We start from the raw sequence: 20,825 nt of genomic DNA, 5'->3' as shown, positions 1-20,825 counted from the left end.
CCCCCAGAGGGCCGACAGAGAGTGCTTTGCATAGATACAGAATCAGGGGAATGGGGAGGCCCCAGGCCCCTCCGGGAGGCCGCAGGGAGGGTGTGGTCCGGTCACTGCGGGCCTCACAGGTCGCTCTCGCCGTAGAGGGCCGTGGAAAAGGACTTGTAGTCCAGGGCGCCGGGCACAGCGTCAGGGCCCTGGTAGGGTGCCATGCGGGCAATGCAATACTCGGCCTGGTCAGGAGGCAGCTCTCTCCGAAGCTCCTCAGCTGTGATGAAGTTCTGGGGGAAGCAGGGCAGGACTCAGCCATCCCCACCTCAGCCCCTCACAGCCTCATGGCTGAGAGCTCCCGCACTCTGGTGCCTCCAAGGGGTGTCTCACTTACCTTGTCCCCTGCCAGCACCTTGAAGGAGGCAATGACCTGGTCGGCAGTGTCTGTGTCAGTGGTCTCCCTCGACATGAAGTCAATGAAGGCTTGGAAGGTCACGAGGCCACTGTGGTTGGGGTCAACCACGCTCATGATGCGGTTGAACTCAGCGTCGCCCTGTGAGGGGGTGGGTGCAGGGACAGCCAGCTCTTAGTGGGCGAGGGGCAGCCAGGTGAGGACTGGTGGATTCAGTCCGTTAGGGGAACAGCCAGGAGAGCGGGCTGCACCGTGAGCCCAGGTAAAGCCTGCACTGCCAACTACCAGGCCCTGGTGTGGAGCCGTCCCTGTATCCTCCCCTCCCATGGTCTTGGGAAGTGGGGAGCTGGGGTCTGTGTACTGTCCCTGTCCCAGGCTTACAAATTAGCTCTGGAGGATGGGGAAGAAAGAAAGAGAGAAAGCGAAAGAAAAGGGGAGAGAGCAGGAGGACTGCCCCCTCTCCCTGGAGGCTTCTTGGGCAGAGGGGACTCAGGAAGTCATCGGAGGGACCCCGGCCCGCAGGTGCAGCGCCCGCAGCAGGCAGGGCCAGGCTGCTCTGGCGGGGGAGTGTCCCCGAGGACATGGAAGCTCTGGAGGTGGTGAGGAGGCGGGAAGAGGAGGAGGAGCAGTGGCAAGGGAGGCAGAGGCTGCATACCAGGCTGTATCCTGTGGAGATAAGCAGAGCCCTGAAGTCATCGGAGTCCATGCTGCCTGTCTGCTTCTGCTCCCAGGACGCAGGCATAGCAGAGGAGACCAGGCCCAGAGTAGGCAAGAGGGGCCGCCCCAAGTGCACAGCGGGTAGACAGGACAGTGGCAGGAGCAGGGAAACAGGAGGCCCCGAGAGACCAGGTAAGGGGAAGGTGTCCGAGACACGAGGGAGGCAAGAGAGCCAGTGAGATGGCACACACGATGGCAGGGGGTGGGATGGCAGAGGGAGGGGAGAGAGAGAAGGAGAGAGAAAGAAGAGCAGTTAATGCCACAGTCCGCTGGGGCCTGGGGTGCGCATACCTGCCGGTCGTTCTCCACATCATAGCCCAGGCTGATGAGGCAGGCCTTGAACTCCTCGGGCCCCAGGGCCCCGCCATGATCCTGCCGGGCCATCGAAGGCAGGTGCGCAGGGGGAGGTGTGGAGACCAGGCCGAAGAGAGGCGGGAGAGGGGCCAGGGCCACATGCAGAGGGCAGGGGTGGGGGACACATGGGGGAGGGAAACACAGAGTTAGAGGTGACACAGACGAGGTGATGGCCAGGGATGGGAGGGTCAGGAGGCCCTCACCCGGCCTCCACCTGGGGGCGTCCCCAAGGACTTTTGGGCCAGAGCAGAAGGTAAGAGAGTTCTCTTGTCCTTCAGGATTTGTACAAGGGGGGGGGGAGAGCATCAGGGGGCCACCTGCTGGTGCAGGGCAGAAACTGCACTTGTTTCTGCCATGCAGAGAAAGTGGGCCCAGCCAGGCCATGTGGGAATGGAGTTATGCTCCCACGTCAGGCCCCTCTAAAGGGGCTGCCACACCAAACGTGAATCTCAACAACACTGTGTGGGGCCAGGTTCCCAGGCCAGACCCAGATCGGAGTGTGCTGGAACTTCACCGTTCCGGGGGCTCAGCGGCAGGCTGTCGTGGGCACAGCCCGATAGCAGCTTGGAGACCTCCCCACCCCACCTTTCCTCATACCCGACATCCCCAGAGTGCTGGGACCCTGCCCACTGCGGTGGCTGATGCTAAGTTGACTGCTGTGAATGAACAACAGACGCAAAGACAGGAGGGCAAAAGAGGACAGTGACAATGGGGAGAGAAGGCGCTCCAGGTGAGGAAGTTGCTCACCTTGTCGAAGTGGTTGAAGGAGGCCCGGAACTCTTGCATCTGCTCCTGACTGATGCCCTTGGCGTCTCGGGTGAGGATCTGGTTCTCGATCTCATTGATGGTGCGGGCGATGGTGGTGAGCAGCTGCTCCCAGCCCACGCGGATGTGCTGCGGGGGAGGGGGTGTGACCGTGTGCCGGCGGCTGTCCTGAGTGTGGTGCTCGCTGGGTCAGGTCCGCCCGGGCTCTTCCCCCACCCCATGCTCTCCTCTACACCTCCTCTGCACAGAGGGACATGGGGCTGAGGCGCCTCCCTGCTGCTCTGCGAACTGGCAGGGTGCATTCACTCCCAGGGGACACAGCACAAGGGCAAGGACACTAGACATATGTGCCAGGACCCACATGGCAACATTTTAGAGCTTGTGACTGGTGTTCAAAGATAGGCTGGGGTGAAGGGGAGGACACAAAATTCCATGCTAGTTTGTGGCTTCGATGAGCTACATGGTGTGATGCTCTCCCCAGAGTGCATTTCAAGCTTCTGAAATCCCTGACATATTAACCTGGCCTGGCTGTTGCGCTGCCCCAGCACAGGACCTGGGCCTCAAGCAAGGTTCGTCAGGCAAGAGTAGGGGTGGTGAAGGTAACTCCTCCCAGGTCCCCAGGGAACTGTGTCCAGAGACACAACTGTCATGGTGATGCGGAGCACAGCTAGGAAACCGGCTTTAAAGACAGGTCAGCAGTCTGGCCTAGCCTTTCCAAGAATTTTTTTTTTTGGGTGCTGGGGATCAAACTCAGGACCTCGAGCTTGCAAGGCAGGTGCAGCACCACTGAGCTAAATCCCCAGCCCCCTTTCTAATCTTTTAAACAGTACAAGCAGAGGTGACTGAGCAAACGGTTGCCCAGCAAACTCATTTAGAATGGGGATGCAGGGCGCAGCGGGGGCCGGGTGCGCACCTCCATGGTGTAGTTGGTGTGCTTGTTGTCGAAGATGAGAGCCTCCTGGATGAGCTGGTGCTGCTGCTCCAGCAGGTCCAGGTTGGGCTTGTAGTCCACGATGCTGCGCTCGTACTGCTTCAAGTGATTCAGCTGGTCCTCCAGCGTCCCATTCATCTCGATGGAGATGCGGCCGATCTCCTGCGGAGAGGTGGGGCCAGGGCCAGGTGAGGCCTTGTCCACGGCCTGCTGCCCTGACTGTCCCTCCAAAGCAGCTGAGATGGGGGACGTGCCGTGCACTTCACAGACCTAACTTCACCGTGCCCTTGACCTCCTAAGAGACCCAGGCCCTGACTGCAGACAGAAAAAACGAGGCTCAAAGACGAGTTTCACTATTAGAGGCAGAGCTGGGATCGGAACACAGGCCTGGTTGGATTCAGAAGCCATGATTCCCGGCCACGGGCAGGCTCCTACCAGCTACACACGCTTGCAGCCACACTGCACCTCTGGCTCTCGCAGGCTGCTTGGTGCATAGTGAGCGCTCAGTAGGTGGCAGCCAGAGCTGCTACCAGCAGTGTTTCAAACCCTCCCGTGGCTTCTGAGCTAGGAGTTTAGGCACTCAGATGGGGCCCGCAAAATGAGGTAACTGTCTTCTCCCCATCTGAGAGCTGAGACCTGAGGATCAGAGGCTCAAGACCACCAGACAGAGGGGAGGCTGGAGCCCATGTCTATCTGACCCTTAGGCCAGGTTTCTCGGATGGCACAGCCATTTTCATCCGTGTAATCCTGCTGGCCCTTGGCAGTCTGCTAGGGCTCAGCCGTGAGGCGCCCACCCTCACCTCCATCTTGGTCTGGATCCAGGGCCCCACCACGTTGGCCTGGCTGGCGAACTGGCGGCGGAGATGCTCGTTGGACTGCTGCTTGCTCTGCTCCTCCATGAGTGCATGGTCCCGTTTTGGCACCAGCTGCTGCACCTGAGGGCCCGCGGCAGAAATGTGAGGGGTGGTGCCCACACAAGGCCGCAGGGTCCCAGCCTTCCTGAGGGGCCCCGGCCCACCTTCTCCCACTTGGAGTTGATGATCTGGGGGGTGACGGTGGTGTAGGGGTTGCTGCCTGACAGCTTGATATGGTTGCTCTCAGCGATCCTCTGGGCCTCTTTATGGATGGCCAGGATGGCCTCGCGCTCCCTGTCAGCATCTGGCAGTGTCGACTTGAACTGGTCATGCGCGGAGATCAGGCCCTGGGGAATGAGCAGGAGTGAGGGGCAGCCTGCCCTCCAGGGGTCACCCAGGGGGACGCCATGGGGCAGGGCGGACCTCGATCTCCTCGATGGTGTGCACGATGAACATGTCCTGCAGGTCCTCCATGGCGCTCTCCATCCAGTTGTTGAAAGGGGCGGCCCGCTTGGCATACTCCAGGTGTAGCTGGTCGATGGTCTCCAACTGCTTCTCTGTTTTCTGGGGTTTGGAGAAGGGCGGGACAGCAAAAGGCAGGCAGGTCAGCTGGCGAGGTGGGAGGATTTAGGGAGGCCACAGGTTGTGCCCCCTGGGTAGCCAGGAGCTCATGGATGTAGGTACCATTCACCCTGCCCACCGTTCCAAGGGCAACGGGGAACCAGGGCTCAGTGGGTGACAAGGCCTGCTCCTCACCTCCAGGGCTTCCCTGCGACTGTGGGTCAGGTTGCCCAGGGCGTCCCACTGGTCACAAATCTTCTGGCACCGGGTGTTGACATTGTGAGAGTCGTAGTAATCCAGCTCACTGTGGGAAGGCAGTGTGAGACCCAGGGCTGTGCTTGGTCCTTCTGCCCGTGGTAGAGGCCACACAGTACGATGGCAGTAACAGACCACATCTCTGCTCTGGACCGTGGCAGGGGCAAGAGGAATGGGTGCAGGGCAGGAACCTCCTACTGCTCACCCAGCTCTCCCTGCTGTGGTTTACTGACCCAAAGTGGGGCCTGGGGTCCAGGCTGCCCTCTGGTTTTAAAGGACATATAGCAGTGTAGAAGCTGTAATAGTGCACCAAACTCCCAAGACGGGGAATGTAGCTCTAGGATTTTTTACTTTTTTGACCCAGGCCAAGTACATTCCCTTCTCCAGATACCTCAATTTTCCCATGTGGGAAATGAGAAGAAAGTTATTGCAGAGATCCAATTAATTAATGCCTGTGAAGTGCTCAGAGCAGACTCTGGGACCTAGCAGGTAAAAGCAGCGACAGCTATTAAGAGTTTAGTTTACTTCACTGTGGCATTAAGACAACACATATAACTACCTTGTCATCTCATTCTAAGCCACTAATTGTTACTTAAGAAAAAAAGTAAGTTGACCTTAATAAGTGAATAAATTCATAGTTGTTGCCCCTCCCTTTAGGGGTTTGGTTTTCCAGTTTCAGTTACCTGTGGTCCAAAAATATTTGTCTTGACTCTTTCAAGATGAAGACCTCATTCCTATTAACTTTCCTAAGAGTATGCTATTGTAATTGTACTATTTCTTATTAATGTTGCTACTGTCCTAGTGTGCCTGTGCCTAGGCCTGTGACCCTGCAGAGAGGGAGAGACTGCTGCACAGGACTATTATTTGAGTAACTGCGGTAGCGAGACACTGGGCTGACAGCTATTGCTACCCTGATCCTACAACGCTCCCTGCTCCTCTACTGCCACCTACCCTCAGCCTCAGGACCTCTGCCTGCTGGGGTCCAAGCAGGCACCTTAGGAACTTGGCGAGGAACAACTCTGGGGAGGACAAGATGAGCTGCCCACAGCTGGGCAGGCGGGACACAGTGGCTGGAGAACAGGCGAGGGCTGGGGGAGAGTGCAAGGCCACGCTCCCTGGTATCAATCCTGTCTCCACCGCTCCCCAATAGGGTGAGGACCATGGTCTCCCAGTGCCTCTGCCTCCTGTGACTACTCTGGCTGCTGTAAAGATTAAATGAAGCGAGGCGTGGTGGTGCACGCCTGTAATCCCAGCACTCGGGGGGCTAAGGCGGGAGGATCCTGTGAGTTTGAGACCAGCCTGGGCAGCATAGTGAGTTCCAGGTCAGTCTCAACTACATAGTGAGACCCTCTCTCTCTCCAAAAAAAAAAAAAAAAAAAAAGATTAAATGAGCTGGCGTATGCAGTGCTCTGAGCACTGTGAACGTTCCCTGTCACACCATTAATCAACACTCAGTGGATGGTCCCAGGCTCATCCTAGACAGTTCCTAGGCCTCGCTGACACCCTTGGGAGAGAGGGCAGCACCCAAGCCGCCCTCCCTCTCTACTCTCAGGGCTCCTGGCTGGTACGCAGTGTGTGAAGCAGGCTGGCCCAGCATCCACTTCAGGTCTTTTCCCCACGAGCTTCCACCCGCTGTGGCCCTGCACTTGTGGCCTTGTTCTTATTTGTCTGCACATACAGGACCCCCCACCGTCCTCTGGCTCTATTAAGCAAATATGGACCCTAAAGCAGCTAGGCAGTGGGGAAGGAGGACCAGGGAGGAAACCAGCCCCTCCACCCAGGGCTCCCCTGGCATCAGACCTGGGCACCACCCTTGCAGGAACAGCAGAGTTTTGCGGGTGACTGTGGTGGGGTGGGGGCATCTGGGTAAAGGGCAGTTCCAGCCAAGGAGTCTATTTTTGAGCAGATGACTATTTTGGGATCCCTACTGCCCCTCCAGGGCCTGTGGATTTTCCATGAAGTAATGGCCTAGGCCTCCCACTCCCTGGGCCCTCCCTGCTGCTGACGGCTGCACTGTTGGAATAAGGTCTCATTCACTTGCTCCAGAGGCTCAGTGTACTAATTGTATGCACAAGTTTATCTGACTGGGGTAGGGAAGGGAGGGGAAGGACCCGGCTGCTTGGAAGCCCTTACAATAAGTGTATTCTGAGCAAGAAGGAAGGGGCGGAGTGCAACAATGGGCTCACTGTGAGGCCTTGTTCCCTCAGGGAGTGGCTGGGAGCAGGGAAGGGTAGACGGCCCCATCAGGGCCAGGGGCCTACATGGTACAGCAGCAGGGGAAGTGGGGCCCCAGGAACCCCTAAAACCTGAGGTCTTGGACAAGCAGCCAGAGACTTCCCTCTGCTGGAAAGTCTAGGTCCCTTATTTTCCTCATCCCAGGCTGAGACAGGCTGGGCTGAAGGCCTCATCCCATAAGACCTCCTGGCTTCCCAGTATCTGCAAGGTCTGGAGACCTCACTCTTGGCCTCCAGGCAGGCTCAACCACAGTGGACAGGGTATTGGAGCGGGCACTGGATGGGTCGCCCAGGTCCACACGTACTTAAGCTCCTGGGCAATTGCTGCAATCTGTTCCACGCGGTCCTGATGTGCAGCCAGGTCACTCTCGAAGGCCTCATGCTTTCGGATAAGAGCCTTGATATCGGACAGGGTGGCTGTTTCATAGTCTCGGTGTTTCAGCATGGCTTCCTTTCCTGTGGTGGGGGCAGAGAGGCACACGGACATTAGCAGAGTGGCTATGGGACAGGAATGGAGGTGTGTGTGTGTGTGTGTGTGTGTGTCCAATCAGGAGGAGGCAAGATGCATGCAAACTCCATATTTTTCCTTGCTGAGGATAGTGCCAAGATAGCCAAAAACTTCCAGAATCTTATCGTCTACGGATGGATCTCTAGGTTCCACTACGTGCTAGACAGACCTAGGAAGCACTTTGGAGTTTGTGGATCAGAGACAAATATCTCAACTCAGCCCACATGTTTTAAACTTAGTGCGCTTTACTGGTAAGAGACTGTAAGACCCAGGTGGTTGCACTATGGCCTGAAAGCTAGACACTCATGGAGCTCCGTGAGTCACAAAGACCCTGGACTTGCAGCCATGCCCCAGGAGGGCAGGTTAGATGGGGCAGCATGGAGAGTGGGTTCTTCCAGGGGCCTGGCCCTATGCCTGTCTTCTCCTGGCTCTTCAAAACTAAGTTCCCACGTGGCAGTCCTATCACACCTCTGCCATCACCAACTGTCCCAAGGCTTTCTCTGCAAAAGGGTGGGGCCCACCATTCGGCCCTTTGAAGGCAGGGAGGAACACTGCTGTTAGTCCTGGAGCCTAGCTAATTATACACCCCAGAACAAAAGCTCAAGCTAGCCCCACAAGCAAGTTAAGGGACTGAAGGGAAAATACTAGCCCGGAAAGGTGGTCAGTTCCTACAGGGGCCCTTTCAGGTGCACTGCCTCAAACTCCCCTGGAGTGACAGCTCAGGGATCCCCTCAGCTCTGCCCCAGAGACCCAGACAAACAAATGTCCACCCAGTGCAGTGACCAGGAGCCCTGGGTCTGACCCTCCACCTCCAAGATGGGCTGACGGCAGCACCCGCATGGCCCTGCATGGCTATTCTGTTTCAGGGAGGTGATGTTCAAGAATGGCAGGCATGGAGCCAACCAGAGCTGTCCTCAACTCAGCAACCCTGTCTCACCTGCCTTGTAACCACCCCCAGGCCAGAACAAGGCCTGGCACTGGAGGCAAGAGGTAGGCTGCCCAGGAGACTGACCACTGGCCCTGCTCTGGGGCAGGAGGCTTAGCCATGAAAGCAAGCTTGCAACTCCAAACTGCTTTTTCCCAAGTGTGAGAACTAGAAGCAGCAGGTTAGTACTCTTGCTCAGCAGTTTTGGCAGGAGCTGGCCAGGGTGCCTGAGAGGAATCAGGAAGCAGGTCAAGAAGGAAGGGAAGGGCTTGCTGGTATGTTTTTGTCCCTGAACAATCTCAGTCCCCCTGGGAAGCATTCACATGAACCCTCACCCCTGCAGGGTGTGGGCACAGAGGGTGGCCCAAGCCATCCCTGAAGCCCCCACTTGGGGCTGAGAAGGCAGCCCTAACTGGATCTTAATAGGGCCAAGGAGCCTTGAGGCTGGTCTGTCCTTAGGTCTGTGTAATTGGCAGTTCAGAGGAGTCAGGTCTAGGGAAGGAGAGTGGGCCACCTGCAAGGGAGGTGGGGGTGGATCTGGGCTATGAAGGGTCAGGGCTGGATGCCAAAGTGCCTGCAGGGGGTTGCAGGTGGGTCCCAGCCAGGCAAGGTGGAGCAAGGTTAAGGGGAGGCTGCTGAACCAGGTGAGCTGCCTTCTAAAGGCCCCCAGGAGAGGGCTGCTCCACAGGCAGTCCTAGAACTCACACTCGCTCCCCTGACCTCAGTATCCATCTTCCCAGGGCCTTCTGGAGCCCTAGGTGGATGATAAAGGGCTTCTGCGGAGGGGAAGCCACAGGGATGATGCCAGACACAATGGAGGGCCCAGGTGCAGCACAGGAGCCATCTCAGTCTGAGTGTGGGACACAGGTGCTAAAAAATCCCTATCACCCAGGGGACCTCTGACAAGAGCAATGTGGAAACCTGCTGGCCGTAGGGATTCCCCACGGAGGGGCCTCAGATAATGGAATCCTGTGCACAGGGAGGTGGCTTGAGATGTCTGTTGAATGAATGAACAAATGAACTAAACAGCAACCCTGCTTTCCCACAAAATGGCATCCCGGCCAATACCTGCATAGGTACCGGCTCTGGGAGTCACAGGAGGGGCCTGCTCCCCCACCTCACCGTCGTTCTCTCTGCCTTCTATCCCTGTCAGGAAGGGATTAGGGTTGTTCTCTGGGTCTGGCAGAGGCTGCTGGAGAACAAGGGGGCTGAGCTAACCCGAGGAGGACAAGAGTTATGCCACAGCCAGGAACACAGAGTGAGAGGAGCCTGGGCCTGTGGCTTTTGCTCATGGGTGCCTATGAGGGGCGTCTCAGCAACCGGCCAGAGCTGCCAGAGCTGGGGCTGCCTGCTCACACAGCTGGTACCCGGAGGGAGGTTCAGTGAGGATCTCACAGGGAGCTGAGGGTGCAAGATGAGAAATCACACGGAGCAGGCAAGGAAGTGTGACTCAGCTGGGCAGCAGAAGCAGAAGGGCCAAGGAACAACTGGGAAGGCGGCAGTCACAAGCAGAGTCCTGTGGGGACTTCTTTTTCTTTTTGGTACTGGGAATCAGACTCAGGACCCTGTGCTTGCAAGGCAGGCAGTGGCACCACTGAGATAAATCCCTGGCCCCAGGGGACTTCTTAGTGGTGCTGGAGATTGAACCCAGAGCCTCCAATGCACCACACTCCCAGCTCTTCTGCTTTCCCAGGCGCTGGCAGTTTCCTAAGGGCTTTTAGACTCCTGGGATGTGGAATCTCAGCCATGGCGTGGGTCTCAACAGAGAGCCAGGGATGTGATAGAATTCTACATCCTGAGGCAAAGGGAAAGGCAGCTGCTTAGCCGCTGAGAACCAGGAGGTGACACTGTCCTTTTAGAAGAAGCCATCCTGTGGCAGCCAGGGCCCCAGGAAGGAAGCTGTGGGCTTGGCAGGAAGTGAGAAGAAGCTCGCAGGGTGTCTGGCAGTCACCGAGCAGCCTGTGGGTCGGGCAGTGGAGGCAGGAGGCAGCTCTCTGGCCTGGCCTTGCCTTTAATAAGCTGGGGAACACAAACCCATCCAGCATGGGCTTCTCAATGTGAAGCCCACAGCCACAAGGGTGTGGGATGGGGAGGCAGACTAAACGCCGTGCTGGGGGTAAGGGGGCAGGATGGGGCTTGGCTGTGTTCCAGGACGACTGATCTTTGATGACCCAGATAGCTGCCCTCTGTGAGTAACCACTGAGGCCCGAGGAGACTGGGCGCTAAGGAGGATATGGCAACAAGTGTGCTTTGTTTCCTGGGGCTGGATAAAGCCTAAAACAGCACTTCTGACACACAGGAAAAGGACCGATAAATAGAGCCTACACAGTAGAGGTACTGTGCGTGCATGTGTGCACAGGTGCATGAACGTGTCTGAGAGCCACGAAAGATTCTAGGGAGCAGGAGGCCCATACCGTCGGTCCAGGCCTCGTGGATGGAAGCCTTCTGCCGGAACTTCTCTGCCAGGTGGTCGAGCCGCTCCAGCCTTCGGATCTCATTCAACAGCCACTCTTCATAGCCCTTCTCGGCCTGCTCCAGGTGCTGCCAGCCATTGTTGATGTCCTGCGAGGGTGGGAGAAGGAAGGGCTACCATGGGGATCCCATCCGACTTTGCTGCTGTGTCTAGACCGGCCACACACACTGCATCAATCTTTCAGATTAACTGGGAATCTGTGAACCAGTGGATGAATGATAGGAGACTGCCACAGATAAGGCTATGCGAGCTGAAGGTGACAGTTCAGGGGGCACTGCCCCTCCCCAATAAAGGGCCTCAAGTACTTGCTGGTCCTGGAGGCAGGGCAGTCCAGATTCTTGGGAAATCTGGAAAACTCAGGGTGTAAAACCTAGGGAGTGAGTGGGGAAATGTGGCAGTGCGATGCACAACCTCATCCACACCAAGGGCTGTGTATTTTATTATTATTATTATTTATTTATTTATTTATTTTGGTACCGGGAATTGAACTGAGGACCTTGTGCTTTCGAGATAGGTGGCAGAAACACTGAGCTAAATCCCTGGCCCAGGGGCTGTGTGTTTTGATTAAGAGATAAAGCCTGAAGCTATTCCAGAGCCCCCCTCCCCTGCACTCACTGAGACCATCCTGCCTTCAGAGGGCATGAAGGCCGGCCGGTTGCTGAGGCGCAGCTTGGTCTGCAATGTGTTGAAGTTGATCTCCAGCTGGCACTTCTCTTGCACCTTGGGCGGCTTGTGAACACGCCGATAGTCACGGAAGTCCTCCAGCTTCTGCTGCATCTCCTGGATGGTCCTTTGGGGCACACGGTCTTCCAGCCAGGGGATGGTGCGCCGGATCCACTCCAGAAGCTGGGGGCCCACAAGAGGTCATGGTACCTTTGCAGGGGTGTACAGAGCACCAACAGGGCTGACCCCTGCTTATGGGCACAGGGGCTATCTGGACCTTAAAGGGCCCTATCTCTAGGGGAGTCCCCAGTCCAACTTCATGATTCCTAAGGGATTCCATAGCCTGTAACTGAACATGTCTTTGGACCTTAAAGGGCCCTATCTCTAGGGGAGTCCCCAGTCCAACTTCATGATTCCTAAGGGATTCCATAGCCTGTAACTGGGAACATGTCCTCCCTCCCACCCCCCAGCCACTTGCCGCTCTCAGGCTATTTCCCATCTATGCCTTTGCTCTTAAATCTTCTTTTCTCAGATTTAAGTGGGTGGGATCAACTCAAATGCCCCCTCAGAAGCTCCCAACCACAGTTACACACGACTGCAGTGCAGCTGGTTTTACCGAACTCAGCTGAGAGCTGCACTGCCTAGCTCAGTGACCATGTAACTGCCACAGGGCAAGAGCCCATGCTGTCCCCACAAAACTCAAGGGTGGCCAATGTGGACACAAGGCGTGGAACATAAAAATTAGAAAATGGAAAAAGTAACATGTATTCTTATAAACTACTCTGGTCTTTGATGAAGTGAGCAAGGGTTCAAAGAAGCAAATAGATTAGACAGCAAAATATCCCAGGAGAGTGAAGCCAGTTAGTTTTCAGTACAGACATTCCCAGAGAAGTGGTTCCTAAACACTAATCCTAGTATCGTGAGAAAACTAAGGCCTGAGATGTCTGCATAGTATGCTTGTTTTTTGTTTTTGTTTTTGGTACTAAGGATTGAATCTAGGGGTGTTCTACCATTCTACCACTGAGAATAAATCCCCGGCCCTATTTAATTTTTTTCAGGCTGAGTGTGAACTTATGATCTTCCTGCCTCAGCCTCTCAAGTAGCTGGAATGACAGATGTGTACCACCACGCCTGGCCATAGCATGTATCTTAGTATACTGTCAATGGCGCTTTCTTGACAATGGCTGGACGCTAAGAATATAACCTTTTGCCTTGCCCTGGCGTTAAAAATGATGGCTGTAGCAGAGTAGCATTGCTCTCTCTCTCTGGCATGGTGATCACCTGTCTGACCCTCTGCTTTTAAAGGTCACATCCTGAGTTGGTCAAACTCCTTTCTTCTAGAAAGGTCTAGACCCTTGTGGATTTTCTAGAAGGTCCTGCTTTCTTCCTGCAAGTGTCTCCAAGACCTTCAGTGATGACCTTATCTTCTAGCTCCACTGAGGCCACAGGGACAGGAGAGGGGCACACTCACATCGCTGGCCAGTCGTTCATAGTCTTCCATCAGGTGCTCATTCTCCTGGTTGACAGCCAGCACCTTGCAGATCCGGTTGGCAGCAGTCTCAGCCTGGGGAAACACACTCAGTGAGCGCTGCTGTGACTGCTGACCCTCCCCACGGACAGGCACGTCCTCTGAAAGCAGTTTGTCCATTGCCCACACAGAACTCTCCAAGGAGGGAGAAGAGAGGAAACGCAGCTCCAGCAAGATGGCCTTGAGTGGCCGAGACCTAACAGGCCTTGCAGGCCTCCTTAGTTTACTGCAAAACACCCCGCACCCAGGGAGCTGGCCCCTACGAAAAGGGCTGGAGAGCCCTCCCATTACAGAACAGTCCTCCAGTGCCCTGTGAGGCTGTGTTGGGCCTCAGTCCTGGAAGGGCTTCCCCAAGGTGGGTAGACAGTGTAGGGAGCTGGGTGCTGTGTCCTGGAGGAGTATGGTACTCAGTACAGGCACACAGCACTTCCTTTGCCCTCAGGGTGGGTGTCACCAGGAGCTCATGCGGGCAGCAGTCAGAGTCCATGGGACAGGTGGGAGCCAGGGCTTTGGAGATGGGAATTAGCGCCTGGCCCTGAACTAGAGGAGCACGTCCCGCCTTGTCCTGCTGAGGAAGCGGACAATGTGCGGCAGGAGGGGAGGGCGCCACACAGGGAGAAGAGACCAGGTACCTTTCAAGAAGCACAGAAAGGGTCCGAGAGGAGTTGAAACAGCAACAGAACAGGAACAGAAATAGAGGGTCTACAGAGTGACGGGGAGGAAAACAGAGAGGCTTGGGAGATGGCTCCAGGTCACTACAGGTACCACCACCCGCCTCTCCCATCCACACACTGCACAGGGACAGGCGGGGAGGCAGGGGCCACCAAGGCTAGATGAGTGAACACAGGGCTTCCAAACAGCAGGATGCAGGATGCACACCCAGGGTGCCAGGAAATGCTGCTGAGTGCCGTTCACAGGGGCCCTGCCGGGACAGCAGCCCCAACCTAGGGCAGAGAACACAACCTGCGGTGTGGCTCATGAGGTGGCAGAGACCTGGCACCCCAAGCTCACATCCATGCTGCTGCCGATCAGAGGAGCTTGTTTTCACTGAAGGTGGGTGCTCAGGGTTAGGAGCAAAAGGTGAGGAGCATTTGAATGGTGAGGAGCAAATGCATTAATGTCTAGAAATAACCACCAGGAGAGAAGGGCACATTTGTTGCTAAGCCTGGGGCTCACCCTGTGTGTAGGAAACAAATCCCAACAGTGCTCTTTAGAGTTCACAAATTTCTGGGGACAGGAATGCCGTGACAAAAAACACCCCAAGGCTGTCTTCAGAGGTACACTCAGAACCACAAAAGGATGGTGTTTTGAGACCAGGTCTCACTGTGTAGCCTAGGCTGGCCTTCAACTTAAGATGATCCTCCTGCCTCAGCCTCCTGAGTACTGGGACTACAGGTGTGCAACACCACGCCTGGCAGTAAAGGCAGGCCAACTAACACTCTCCTGAACCAGCAGCTCCCTGTAGGCTGACCTCAACTTCCTCCCTCATAATGGCCAGGAATAGCCTTCTGGGCCCAGCTGCCTTAAAGTACCCCAAATGCTCTGACCTGGACTTCCTTGCCAGGACCCGCTCTTACAATCCCCAGGCCCACTGCACCAGAGTGCAGCATCAAGCACAAATGGCATTTTGAGTAGAAGAAAAAGCAGTCTGGTAAGGGCAATGTGGTGGGCAGAGAGCGAACATACAGTTAGCTGAGGTTCGTGGGAAGGAATCTTCCATCACTCCCATCCTGCCCCCCGACCTGGGTGCCCCCGACACTGTGCCCATCAACAACACAGGCTCCGGTCACATGCTGGGTAGGTGAAGGGCCCCACTCGTCATGTGGTCAGGGAAGAACTATCCTCACCCCTGGCTGAGCAGTGGCAGCCCGCAGGCCCGTGACACCCTGGCCATTTACATAGCCTTCACTCTGCTGGGCTCTGTGGCCAGCCCTTCACCAGTGGGAGCTCATCTCACCCTTAGTACCCTGAGCGCTGGACAAGGTGCTCCTTGTTTCGCAGATGAGGAAACTGGGGTAAAGGGACCAAGAGGTGGCGGAGTAGGGCCAGGCCATGGGCTTACAGTGCCACCTCTGACGGGTGTGGGGCTCCACTCAAGTGGTCTACACACAGTGGTGGACTGCAATGTCCTCCTCTTCTCAGTGGGCACAACCACATCCAGCACACAGGGACTCAGAGGGCCCAGGCATGCGACGTCTTTAGAGGGTGCCACGGGGGCAAGTGTTCAGGAAACAAGCACTGGCTCCTCCTCCCCTGCCCACCTGCCAAGTGCTAACACGCAATCAAGTCAGCAGGTGCATGCCTGAGACACTTTGGAGACCAGCAAGGAAGACAGGTGCCCAGACCTCCATGTGAAAATGACAGCCCGATAGGACCCGTGGGGGCGGCCCAAGGTCAGCCAGGCTCGGGAAGAGTTGCCTGCTGTCTACCACCAGCGGGGCTTCTGGAGAAGCTGCAGTTCTCCCCGGCAAGAGGGCCAGTATGCACGGGCCACAACCAGAGGAGGCAGGACAGCGAAGTGGTCAACTCCAAACTGTGACACTGGGCTTCTGTTCCCTTGTCTGACCATCTGGGACTCCAACACCCAGCTCACAGGGCGGGCATACTTAAAGGCAGATCATCTGTGGGCCCTTATACAGCTCCACGCTGGCCAGACAGCAGGAAGATGGAGGACCCTGTGGTCATGGGACGCCTGCCTAGGTGGCCCTGCCAAGGCTCCGATCACACATGAACAGACGGTGGTGATGTGAGGGTGACACAGAGGGCAAGTATGCAGCACAGCAGCGAGGGGTCCACTCGCCCCAGCTCACCTTCTGGGCCCCCGAGAAAGCGTGGTAGAAGCAGGACACGTAAGTCATGATGGCCTTCTCATCTGGCCTCAGAGTGCCCACAATATCTGCGCAGAGAGAGAGAGAGAGAAAGAGAGAGGCAGGAGAGAGTGAAAGATGCAGGGAGGGCGGCCGCCCGGCTGGAGGCTCATGCAGGAGGAATAGCGCTTGCTCTGGACTGGAAGCCAGCCCTGGCTCAGGCCTGGGTAGGTGCAGCCTGCCAAGGTGTGTCAGGGAGAGAGAAGGGTCCCAATGAGATGCCTTCCTTTTCCATCCGAGCCAGGGTTTGAAACAGACCGGCCACAGCCTCTATAGTGTCCTTCGTTCTGGGCCAGGAGTCAGTACTGGATTTCCTTATGAAAACCTAAATGGGACTGTGCCATATGTAACTTCTGACTATCTGCGATGGTCTTGCCTCAGAGTAAAACACAATCTCTTATCCTAAACTACAATGATCCTTCAGGCCTGGCTTCTTACCTCTTCTCCCCTCCTCTAGCCTGTCTTTGAATAAGCCAATGTATTCCTGCCTCAGGGCCTTTGCGTGGCTTCACCCTCTCCCAGGAATGCTTTCACCACAATCTTCACTTGCAGCTCAGCTCCTCATCACTGGAAGAGCCTGCTCATGTCACCCCTTCCTGCTAAAATATCCCAGGTTGGGCTGGGGATGTAGCTCAGTCGCACAATGTCTGCCTGGCAAGTGTGAGGTCCTGAGTTCGATCCCCAGTACCCAAATAAATAAATAAACAAACAAACATCCCAGGTAAAAGTCACCCAGGCGCCTCTACCCCCATCCTGTCCTGCATTCTCTACCATGCTTCTCACCACATGCAACACATTCTCCACTGATGTGTGCTGTCTGTCTCACTATTTAGGATGTGAGTTTCCTTACAGCAGTGACCTTGCCTGGTTCAGTCACAACCATCCCCACTGCCTGCACTAGACTCTGGCACAGACTAGGAGCTCAACAGGTTTTGTGAGCAAGGACTGAGTGGGCAGCAATGCCCAGGGAGAGGGGGGTGGCTTCCAGTCACCAGAGAGAGGCCACTGCCGTCTGCAAGAAAAATGAGGTGAGCGTGGGAGGCGAAAGTAGCAGCGGCATTGGGCAGTGGCGGCGAGGAGGGCCTGCCTGGCCCTGCCCGGTACCTTCTGCGCTCCCGAAAAGGCATGGTAGAAGCTGGACACATAGGTCATTATGGCCTTCTCGTCGGGCCGGGCCGTGTTCACGATGTCTGTAAGCGAATAACAAGGTTAAACCGCCCGAGAAGGGGTGGGGGCGTTGCTCACCAGGACCCTCGGGCTCCCAAGGCCACAGTGGTCCTGTGAGAAGGACCCTCAGAGCAGTCAGAGGCACTTGATGACTTGGGTGGGCTCGGCCACAACCTCAGCACCACCCCACCCCCATGGTCTTGGGAAAGGCCAAGGCTGTGGGAACTGCATTAATATGAGGCTGCTTCCTTTGGAGAACGATCTCAAGGGGCTGCAAGACAGTCAACCCTGAGGGCCACCAGAGGCCAGAGATATGGGTCTTTGCTGGGGTGGTGCTGCCTGGGAAATGGAGCAAAGCGGAAAAGGAAAAAACAAAACATTCCACTCTGGAGGGCTCCACAGGCAGGGAGGGGAGAGGCTGGGGTGGCTCACAGGAAGCCTGGAGCCAGCCCTCTTTGGCCACTTCACCCCTGCCCTGAGCTCAGGCCCAAGATGAAGCCCCGAGAGGGTTGACCCTTCAAGCAATTCCCCCTGTTCCCTCGCCATCCTTTAGTACATCTGGCTGGCTCAGGCTGCCCTGCTCCATCTGGCTCCCATGAGGACACAACTGTCCTTAGGATGCCCTTGTCCACTCAGACCCATTCAGCCCTCCTTGCTGCCCCTAAATTCTGAGGAGCCCATGAGCCCTCATTCAAAGACAAGCCTCGACAGATGAGGCCTGCAGGGAAGACGAAAAACATGCACTTACCTTCCGCATCCAACATCTTGGGGATGTCGAGGTATTTCTCAGCCACTTCAAAGGCATTGTTCAGGTTGGTGACTGGGTCGTCCTGGGAAGACACAGAGGGGGAAACAGGAAGAACTTGGTAAGGGGTCAGAGGTGGGGTAGAAGGGCACAAGGGCACAAGGGCTGGCCTGGGAAGGGGGAAGCCCTGAGGGACAGAGCTGGAAAGGGTCCTTTAGGAGTTCTCAGCCCCGTGTGCTGTGCGGGGAGGAGGGCACACCTACAAATCCCATTCTTACCCAAAGTGAGGCATGCTATGAACTTTTTTGTTCAGAAAGATACCTGTTTCTTACAATTTCCAGCCACCCATAGGCCTTCCTCAGATTAGTGCTCTGATCTGAACCCAGGTAGGCACACAGTCCAGGCCTGAGAGGGCACTGGGGTGGGTGGGGGAACAAACCCAGAACACCTACATTCCTTCCTCTAAGGGACTGGGCTCCTTTATGGGCTCTTCACTACTATGGGGCTCAGTAGTCTACTACACCCTGATCTTCTTCACCTCCCCAACAATTTCCAGCTGGAGTGTAATTCACTTTCTCACTGTAGCCAGAACAGGCGAGATGCAGGCTGTCTCCCGAATGCCTTCCTTTGACTAAAGCTGCCACTTCCTCCAGGGGTCATTACCTGTCCTGTTAGCTCAGGGAGCACTGTTCTCCTTCTGCAGCCCTCCCACCCCACTGGCTTGAGCACACGCTGCATGAGCTGTGTGGCTGGCTGCTTTGGACACACTCCCATCTTTCCATGTGGTTGGGAGCTCTGAGAGGGCAGGGCCTGGCTCTTCCATGCTTTGTACAGGAAAACTAGAGCAGGATTCTGCCCAGGAAATGCTGGCTGGTGGCTGATGGTTTGGAACTCCCTACTTTCCCCTGCCTTGGGCAGAAAAGGAATGTTTCTAGAATCCACAAAATCAAGGAGAATTAGAAGGCATGTAGGACTGGCCCTAAAATAGCTCTGGCTGGCTGCAATGCCCATGGAGGGGGATGGACCAGTCCCCAAGGAATAAGGGAGGTGAGAGTCAGCCAGCAAACCAGGGACCTGGGGGCGCTGGCATGAGGCTCTCCCAGCCTAACCGGTGAGCAAGAATTCAGTAGTGGAGGCTGGCAATGGATGGCCTTTGGGGATGGTGGCCCAAAGGGAGCTGGACATGCATACCTTTCTCAATTTGTCGTACTCAATCAGCTCTGGTCTGTGCCGGTGGATGAGGGCATTGAAAGCAAGACCATCCTTCCAGCTGGGGATGAAAGGCAAATGTTAAGAGGAGGGCACCGTTACTGCGATGGGATTGCTGAATGTGCTGCACAGCCACAGCAGGGACCTGGTATTGCAGAGTGGCCACGAGCACGACCTCAGGAGCCAGACAGTCTGGGGTCAAGTCCTGGCTCTCCTATTTTTTTTGTTTTTTTGTTTTTGTTTTTGTTTTTTGAGACAGGGTCTCACTATGTAGTTGAGACTGACCTGGAACTCACTATGTAGTCCAGGCTGGTCTTGAACTCACCGCGATCCTCCTGCCTCAGCCTCCCGAGTGTTGGGATTATAGGCGTGTACCACCACACCCGGCTGGCTCTCCTATTAACAGTATGATCTTGGGCAAGTCACGTAATATCCTACTATTTCAGTTCCCATGCCCATCAAATAGGCAGCTGCTTAGACCAGTGCCTGACGCATGGCGAGTACTGTGTCTGGCTGCTGGCTATTAAGGTGGTCTGACCCACCCCACACTGTACATGCGATGCCCCACTGCACAGGACAGGCCTGCTGAGGGGAGGAGGTCTACTGCAGGAGGCCAGTGCCCACACCGTGAGGCCCCTGTACGTTGGCCAACATCACCCACAGAGGGTCAGTACATGGGCTGGCCTGGGTGTAGCGTGGTATGAGGACCAGTGGAAGAAAATAATCCTCTATAGGGTCACAAGCTCGACTCATCATATTCTCCTCCTGGAATTCCTCCAGAGGCTATTTTTTTCTGGGTTCAAATGCAACATTGCCTGCTCAGAACAGCCACCCCAGTACTTTCTATCACCTGACTGTTTTGCCACCTCTCACAGCACTTCTTACTACCTGAAATGATGGGGCTGGACATCCGCCCCACGGCGACCTGCGGGTCCTTCTGCTGTGGGGCACACGTCCAGGGGCAGCATCAGTGCTTTGGGGCTGCTGCATCCCCACACATGGAAGCAGCAGGTACTCCACAGATATTTACTGACTGAACAAATCAATAAATGAATGAGAAGCTCAGCCAGCTGAAGGCTGGAAAAGGTGGGGACACAAACAGAAGAGCCATCAAGGGAAGAGCCATGTGTTATTCATGGTGCACCATGATCGGAAAGGCCCTTAACGTGCAGCACTAGGCTCTGGAGAGCCCAAGGACACAGCAGCACCCCTATGGCTCTCACAAGGCCCTCTGTGTGCCTATCCTAGGGCTCAGAGGGGTGAAGTAACGTGCCAAGAGGGATTTGACCTCAGGGCCATCCCACAGCCTGTGCTCCTAACCAGTAGGCCGCCCTGCCACTCTCTTGACCATGTGTGATACTGACCCTCCCATCTCAATTACTGCCTTGTTTCCCTCTCACCAGAGCCACAGAAGGCTCAAAGCTGGGCTGGGTCTTACTCATCTTTGCAGATAGCACATTTCCCCATCTCTAACTTCAACACAATAGCAATCTAAGGACTGGTCCCTCTTGCCAGGTCAGAATAAACAAGTCAGTTGTGCTTTTGAGTCACGCTTGCTTAGGGAGAAAGAAGGTTCTCACTAGGGAATTAGCTCAGCGGTGCTGCCACCTGCTTCACAAGTGCAAGGTCCCAAGTTTAATCCCTGTTACAAAAAAAAAAAAAAAAAAAAAAAAAA

The 20,825-nt window shown here is 55.8% G+C and overlaps 1 protein-coding gene across 5 annotated transcripts in view; it reads right to left on the bottom strand.

The window, feature by feature from the left end:
* Positions 1-6: 6 nt before the first annotated feature.
* Actn4 (actinin alpha 4) overlaps positions 7-20,825 on the bottom strand; it is a 71,328-nt gene continuing 50,509 nt past the window's right edge. Inside the window, exons 6-22 of one of the 5 annotated variants that reach the window (XM_010632821.1) lie at positions 19,133-19,211; positions 17,945-18,026; positions 17,134-17,219; positions 13,106-13,198; positions 11,587-11,817; positions 10,913-11,060; positions 7,371-7,521; positions 4,772-4,880; positions 4,439-4,579; positions 4,180-4,362; positions 3,962-4,096; positions 3,144-3,323; positions 2,213-2,359; positions 1,403-1,483; positions 1,050-1,115; positions 377-535; positions 7-272 (exon numbers count right to left, since the gene is read on the bottom strand). In XM_010632821.1, coding sequence (XP_010631123.1) covers positions 114-272; positions 377-535; positions 1,050-1,115; positions 1,403-1,483; positions 2,213-2,359; positions 3,144-3,323; positions 3,962-4,096; positions 4,180-4,362; positions 4,439-4,579; positions 4,772-4,880; positions 7,371-7,521; positions 10,913-11,060; positions 11,587-11,817; positions 13,106-13,198; positions 17,134-17,219; positions 17,945-18,026; positions 19,133-19,211 — 2,230 coding nt within the window. In that variant the 3' untranslated portion in view covers positions 7-113. Of the gene's footprint in view, positions 273-376; positions 536-1,049; positions 1,116-1,402; positions 1,484-2,212; positions 2,360-3,143; positions 3,324-3,961; positions 4,097-4,179; positions 4,363-4,438; positions 4,580-4,771; positions 4,881-7,370; positions 7,522-10,912; positions 11,061-11,586; positions 11,818-13,105; positions 13,199-15,972; positions 16,059-17,133; positions 17,220-17,944; positions 18,027-19,132; positions 19,212-20,825 lie in introns of all 5 variants that reach the window. The other 4 variants (XM_010632822.1, XM_010632824.2, XM_010632826.2 and 1 more) reach the window with 4 other exon arrangements.

The sequence above is a fragment of the Fukomys damarensis genome, unplaced genomic scaffold (genome assembly GCF_012274545.1).
Source record: "Fukomys damarensis isolate Sample0158 unplaced genomic scaffold, DMR_v1.0_HiC HiC_scaffold_19, whole genome shotgun sequence".
In the NCBI taxonomy this organism is placed as follows: domain Eukaryota; kingdom Metazoa; phylum Chordata; class Mammalia; order Rodentia; family Bathyergidae; genus Fukomys; species Fukomys damarensis.
This window is presented reverse-complemented; position numbering and strand designations above follow the sequence as displayed.